Source organism: Garra rufa, chromosome 13 (genome assembly GCF_049309525.1).
Source record: "Garra rufa chromosome 13, GarRuf1.0, whole genome shotgun sequence".
NCBI lineage: Eukaryota > Metazoa > Chordata > Actinopteri > Cypriniformes > Cyprinidae > Garra > Garra rufa.
Window position 1 is genome coordinate 44,419,666 of NC_133373.1, and position 7,661 is coordinate 44,427,326.

The 7,661-nt window shown below is 34.4% G+C and overlaps 1 protein-coding gene across 1 annotated transcript in view; it reads left to right on the plus strand.

Moving 5' to 3' along the window:
* Positions 1-398: 398 nt before the first annotated feature.
* dusp10 (dual specificity phosphatase 10) overlaps positions 399-7,661 on the plus strand; it is a 17,023-nt gene continuing 9,760 nt past the window's right edge. Inside the window, exon 1 of the mRNA XM_073817134.1 lies at positions 399-1,192. Within this exon, the coding sequence (XP_073673235.1) occupies positions 433-1,192 (760 nt within the window). The 5' untranslated portion in view covers positions 399-432. The remainder of the gene's footprint in view (positions 1,193-7,661) is intronic.

Sequence of the window (7,661 nt, forward strand, 5' to 3'; positions counted from 1 at the left end):
TATTTACACTACTGTACAAGTTTGGTAAGATTACTTGCACGTTTAGTGGTGCAATTTACGAGATACATCACATGTACCATTCACTCCTGTAACAAGCAATTCGAAAAACTCTAATATCTCCATAAATGTTTGACTAAGGTAAAAAAAAACTTCGGGTATTTACATGGGCTTCGGAGTGCATAGCAATGAAGTCAATTCTACTCCGAACCATCCCTTTAAAGGAACCCTAAAGGGTCTTCTATGGCATCGAGAAGCACCTTTATTTTTAATAACTCACAACTAACAAAAAAGTGCTTCTTCAGTGGCATAGCTGCAGAAAACAGCCTGTATTTTTAAATTCATGTGTGATTGTGGTGTGTTTCTCAGCGAGCAGCTTGCGACCGAGCGGACATCTGAGTTCTCCGTGGTGTGCCAGCCCTCTGTGGTCTCTCCATGCCTCCTTCTCCTCTAGACGACAGAATTGTGGTGGCGCTGCCAAGGCCGATACGACCTCAGGAACTCCGACTCCGCCTGGACACCAGCTACCTGGAAGCCACCGTGGGCACCGTCGGTCAGTCGACGGTAATCAGCAGCACCACCGTGGTGAAGATCCAGGCGACCAAGCTTTCGTATATGCCCTCGTCCAGCGGCTCCACACGCTCGCTGACGTGTGGATGCAGCAGTGCCAGCTGTTGCACGGTGACCACCTACGAGAAGGACGGCCAGGTGAGCGCCAGCAGCCCCAACCTGAACTCGGGAGTGGGCTATGGCGTCCCGACGGTGGGCCACGGCGAGGCCTACAGCGCGCCCAGCCTCACCTCCAGCCTGAGCAGGGGCGGCATGCGGGTCATCCACCCCAACGAGCTGGCCAAGAAGCTGACGCACTGCCCGCTGGGCCACCCGGTCGGGCCGGCGCCCGTCATCATCGACTGCCGGCCCTTCATGGAGTTCAACAAGAGCCACATCCGCGGCGCCGTGCACATCAACTGCTCGGATAAGATCAGCCGCCGGCGCCTCCAGCAGGGCAAGATCACCGTCCTGGACCTCATCTCCTGCCGCCAGAGCAAGGACTCCTTCAAGGGGATTTTTTCCAAAGAGCTGGTGGTGTACGACGAGAGCACCGTGGACCCGGGACGCTTGACGCCGTCGCAGCCTCTGCACGTGGTTCTGGAGTCGCTGCGGAGGGAAGGGAAGGACCCTATCGTTCTTAAAGGTAGGAGTGCTTTTTGAGAGTCAATGTTCGGGGAATGATGGGCTTCCAGTCCAGTCGAATGCTTTTTCTTCTTATATTTAGAGTCCAGGTGCTGAAAAAAAAAAAATTCTAAAAAGAATGTTCAGCACACATGAAATGGGTTTTTCTCAGTTCAGAGAACATTTGAAATTTTTTATTTTTTTTTTTGTGGAATGGAAAAGTTCTATGGATGTTAAATGTTCTTTAAGGAACCAATCAAATGCCTTTTCTTTCTTCTGACGCGTCTTATAGCCGGAAATTTTCTAAGAAAAAAAGGTAAATTCTAAAAAAAAATGCGCAGCACACTGTTACATTTTTTTTCTTAGAAGACCATTTTTTCTTAGCTCGAAGAACATTAAGGCCTGGTTTCACAGACAGGGCTTAGACTAAGCCAGGATTAGGCCATAGTTCAATTAGGACATTTAAGTCATTTTTATAAACATGCTTGGAAAAAACATTACTGGTGTGCATCTTGAGACAAAACAAAGGCACTGATATATTTTAAGATCAGTCAGTGCAATTTTGTTTCAGTTGAAACAGCTCAGACTTACATTTTAGTCTAGGACTAGGCCTTGTCTGTGAAACCAGGGGTTAGTTAAGTGAACAGTTATTAAAAAGAACCATTTTTTAAAATTGTAATGATAATTTTAAAAATGCATGTTAAAAGTTCTTCATGGAATTAATCAAATGCCTTTTCTTCCAATATTGTAAGATGAATTCTAAAAAAGAATGTTTAGCACACTGTTTAAAAATTAAGGTTTCAAATGGGGGTTTCCTTAAAAGACCAAAAAAAAACAAAAAAACAATCTTAACAAATCTTTTGTGGAATGGAAAAGTTCCATAATGGTTCAATATTCTTCATGGAATCAATCGAGTGCTTTTTCTTCCAACATTTAGAGTCCATTTTTTGCTTCCCCAAGGAAACTTTAAGTGATCAGTTATTAAAATAACCTTTTTTTTTTAATTTTGTAATGATAATTTTAAAAAAATTGATGTTAAAAGTCCTGAAGCCGAAATCTTAAGAATTTGTAAGATAAATTATAAAAAAGAATTTTTCAGCACACTGTTTAAAATGAAGATTCCAAATGTTTTTTTTTTGGGGGGGGGGGGTTTCTTAAAGGACTATTTTTTCTTAGTTCAAAGAACAGTTCCATGGATTATAAATGTTCTTCATGGAATCAATAAAATGTTTTTTCATCCAAAACTTAAAGTCTACTTTTGCTTCCCCAAGGAACCTTTAAGTGAACAGTAATTAAAAGATTTTTTTTTTTTCTTAGTGTGAAGATTTTTATTTTTATTTTTAATTCAAAAGAACATCTTTTCCCTATAAAAACTCTATAAAAGTTCTACGTGGAATCTATCAAATAATTTTTCCTGGAGCCAAAATCTTTTTAAGAAAAAATGTAAGATAAATTCTAAAAAGAATGTTTAGCACACTATTTGAAATTAAGGTTCCAGAAGGGTTTTTTCCTTAAAAGACAATGTTTTTCTTCAAAGAAGATCTTAAAAAATCTGAAGAATCATTTGTGGAATGGAAGAGTTCCATGGATGTTAAAGGTTCTTCTAGGCATCAATCAAATGCCTTTTCTTCTGACATTTAGAGTCATATGGCTGGATTCATGAAAATGTTCTTAAGAAAAAAGATTTTGTAAGATAGATTCTAAAAAGTATATTCGGTAGTACTCTTAATAATAAAGATTCCAAAAACATTTTTTTTCCTTCTTAAAAGAACCATTTTTTCATTTTTTTTTCTTAGTGTGAAAATATCGTAAAATATTTACTATAAATGATAAAGAACCTTTTGTGGAATGAAAAAGTCCAGATGATGTTAGATATCCTACAATGTCTATAAAAATCTTTATTTTTAAGAATGTAAAGCAATGGAAGCAATCAAAATCAAGAAAAGAGCAATGATATTCAAGTGCTAGGACAAGTCTCAGTTAGCCTAACACTTTTTTTGTTAATTATATAATAATTAAAAATATAACAAATAAATAGAATGCAAAAAGAATAGAGACGTGTTAGTTGTTGTTTTAAGAAAAACTGTTAAAGAGTCACTTTTTTAAAGAATAGAATTGGAATAGAGAGTGCTACAGTTAGAATAAAGTTTAAATGAAAATGTTGTAAATGTAAAAAAAAAATCCTCAATTTACGTTTTTAAGGAAACATTTTGCCCTCTTAGGTTTTGTCTTTATAACAATCTTGAGAAAAAACCCTAAGAACATGATGTATTCTCAAAAACATAACTTTACTCTTAAGAAAATAAGAAGAAAGAGTCTTAGTTAATAAATTGATAAAATAGATTGTAAGAATGTTAAATATATTCTTAAAAAATAAAAATTTCCATAGTTTTTATTCACATGCAGCAACACTGTAGAAGAAACATTTTTAGTTCCCAAAAGACCCTTTCAGTAATCAGTTCTTAAAAAGAACCTTTTTTTTCCAGTATAAAGAACTTATTATGGAATAGAAAGATTCCATGATTGTTAAAGATTCTTCGTAGAACCATCAATGCAGATCAAGAACTTACTTTAAAGAGTCTAAGAGCAGTTCTTGTAAAATTCTTAAATATTCTCATTCTCAAATATTTTATATCATAAATACATCTTATTTACATGTACAAACACTTTAATTCTAACACTCTTAAGAAAATAGTAGTTTGCTTTCTTGAAAGTGTTTTGTGAGTCCTCTGTCATAACATTTGTGCTGCCTTTTTAATTTCACTAACAGTCATTTGAGTCCTGCAGAAATAGAAGTAGCTGAATTATTCATTTCTAGAAATGACTCGCTATTCAACGCCTACTTTGTTTCGTTGCCATATGAACTTGATCTGAATTACTTCTCAAACATCAGTCTGTACTTTCATAGATGAAGCCACCCTCTCAAACACATACTTGGAGTTTTTTTTAGACCGATGCTTTTGAGTAATCGTATGGGATTTTCACTTTGTAAAAATGTCTTGATGTATCTTTTAGTTGCGATTGTACTAGGATTGGAGCTAGGCTTTTTTTCAGCAAGGATGCAACAAAGTGACAGTAATTACTTTCACTTTTACTGTTACAAAAAGACATTTAAAATGTTGCAAAAGATTTCTGTTTCACATAAATGCTGTCCTTTTGAACTTTCTGTTCATCAAAGATTCCATAAAAATAAAATGCATCACAGTTTCCACAAATAATTTCAGTACAACTGTTATCAAGATAATCAGCTAATACAATGTGTTGCAAAAAGACATTTATAATGTTACAAAAGATTTCTGTTTCACACAAATGCTGTCCTTTTTGAACTTAAAGATTAAAATATCAAGTAGCACAACTGTATTCAACACTGATAATAATCGGAAATGTTTCTTGAGTAGACACTGAAGACTGAAGTAATGATGCTAAAAAATTCTGCTTTGTGTCATAAAAATAAATTCCTTTTTTTTTTTTTTTTTTTTTACATTTTAACAGTTTTTATCGATTTTTAATCAAATAAAAGCAGCCTTGGTGAGCAGAAGAGACTTGATTCAGCAATTAACACTTTTTCAGTAAAGATACAACAAAGTAACAGTAAAGATTTTTACTGTTACAAAAAGACATTTATAATGTCAAACAAAACATATATATTTCAAATAAATGCTGTTCTTTTGAACTTTCTATTCATCTGTGAATCCTGAAAAATGAAATGTATCACAGTTTTCACAAAATATTCATAAAATATCCATAAAAATCAGAAAGGCTACTTCAGCAGCAAAACAGCATACTAGAATGATTTCTGAAAGATCTTTTTAATCAAATAAATACAGCCTTGGTGAGCAGAGAGACTTGATTCAGCAATTTTTCAGTAAAGATACAACAAAGTAACAGTAAATACTTTTATTGTTACAAAAAGACATTTATAATGTTACAAAAGATTTCTATTTTACATAAATGCTGTTCTTTTGAACTTTCTATTCATCAAAGCATCCTGAAAAATCAGTTTTCACAAAAATATCAAGCAGCACAACTGTTTTCAACACCTATAATAATCAGAAATGTTTCTTGAGCAGCAAATCAGAATATTAGAATGATTTTTGAAAGATCATGTGACAATGAAGACTGGAGTAATGATGCTGAAAATTCCGCTTTGTGTCATAAAAATAAATTCTGTTTTACATTGTATTACAATAGAAAACAACTATTTTGAATTAAAATATTTTTTCACATTTTAACTGTTTTTACTGCTTTTTTATTGCTTTAAATACAGCCTTGGTGAGCAGAAGAGACTCGATTCAGCAATAAATACTTTTTTTCAGCAAAGATGCAACAAAGTAACAGTAAAGACTTTTACTGTTACAAAAAGACATTGATAATAATACAAAAGTTTTCCATTTCAAATAAATGCTGTTCTTTTGGAACTTTCTATTCATCAAAGCATCCTAAAAAATTAAATCTTATCAGTTTCCACAAAAATATTCAGTAGGACAACAATCAGAAATGTTTCTTGAACAGCAAAACAGAATATTAGAATAATTTGAAGACTGGAGTAATGATGCTGAAAATTCAGCATTGTGTCATAAAAATGAATTCCGTTTTACATTATATGTGACCCTGGACCACAAAACCAGTCTTAAGTCGCTGGGGTATATTTGCAGCAATAGCCAAAAATACATTGCATGGGTCAAAATTATTGATTTTTCTTTTATACCAAAAATCATTAGGAAATTAAGTAAAGATCATGTTCCATGAAGATTTTTTGTAAAATTCCTACTATAAATATATCAAAATGTAATTTTTGATTAGTAATATGCATTGTTAAGAACTTAATTTGGACAACTTTAAAGGTGATTTTCTCAGTCTTTTTGATTTTTTTGCATCCTCAGATTCCAGATTTTCAAATAGATGCATCTCGGCCAAATATTGTCCTATCCTAACAAACCACACATCAATAGAAAGCTTATTTATTGAACTTACATATGATGTATACATCTCAGTTTTGTAAAATTTAACCTTATGACTGGTTTTGTGGTCCAGGGTCACATATTACACTATAAATAGCTGTTTTAAATAAGAATATTTTTTCACATTTTAGCTGCTTTTACTGCATTTTTAATGCTTTAAATACAGCGTTGGTGAGCAGAAGAGCCTTGATTCAGCAAATGGTTGTGTTGCGTCTGCAGCTGATCAGACTTCAGGTTGCTAAAGGCTTCAGGCCGTTGACTATTTGTGTGCAGGACGGCGCGCGCAGGCATGTCCAGCTCCGCTCAGCTGACCTCTCGCTGCGACGGCCATGTGCCACCGCGTGCCTGAGCTCCCGCGGCCCTTGGCAGCAGCTGACGGTGAAGAGTGAGCTCTATTCTAGCGGCGCGCGAGTCTGTTGCCATCTCTTGCCTTGTTTGGCTGCCGCGGAGAGTCGAGGGACGAGGGCAGAGCGCGTCTGTCAGCTGACGTCCACTTCATGCATCTGCTCCAAAAACCTAGACACCATAACGGCGTTCGTTTGCAACAGGATGCCTTCTAAGGGTCCTTGTGTTGAAAAAGTTGTACATATGAGTTGCATATAAGATAATCCCATAGTTAGGCTGCTGTTTTAGAAGTGTAGACAGTAAGTGGGTTTTGGAACGCAGCTGATATGTCAGGAGTGTGTTCCAAATTCTAAGAAGGAATCTCATTAAGTGGTTTGGAAAGGGTTTGGAACTCCCTATATAGGCTACGACATGAAAATGTGTGTTATGTAAATAATACTCCTCAAGCAATGTGCAGAAACTCAACTCACTGTTGATTTCTATAGAGTTTACTGAAGCTAATGACGCAGTACTCAACTTGGAAAATTAATATTATGTATTATTGACCCGCTTGGTAAATATGAGCAAAGAAGACTGAAAATAAATTTGCATTGTTTGTACTTGATGATTATTTAATAAAATGTACAAAAATCTAACCTTTCATTACATTTCATTTCGGGTTTTTTTCCCAGTTGTTTTACTGCAATGAAAGGTTTGATTTTTGTGAAGTTTTCGACCTTGACTGTATATTATATGCATGAACTTCAATGTCTTAAGTAGCACAGGTATATTTGTAACAATAGCCAAAAATACATTGCATGGGTCAGAGTTATCCATTTTTCCAGTTATTAAGTAAAGATCATGTTTCATGTATATTTTTTGTAAATGTTCTACTGTAAATATGTCAAAATGTAATTTTTGATTAGTAAAATGCATTGCTAAGAACTTAATTTAGACAACTTTATAGATGATTTTCTCAATATTTAGATTTTTTTTTGCACCCAAATTGACCCTTATGATTGGTTTTGTGGTCCATTTTTTTAAACACGTTTTTAGAAATAATTATACTAATTATAATGTATAAAACCTGATTTAATGATATATGTTGTGTTTTATAAATAATATTATATTATAATGAATAATGTTTTATATCATTATAAAAATATAACATGTAATTATACTTATAATTATGGAGATTGCATATAT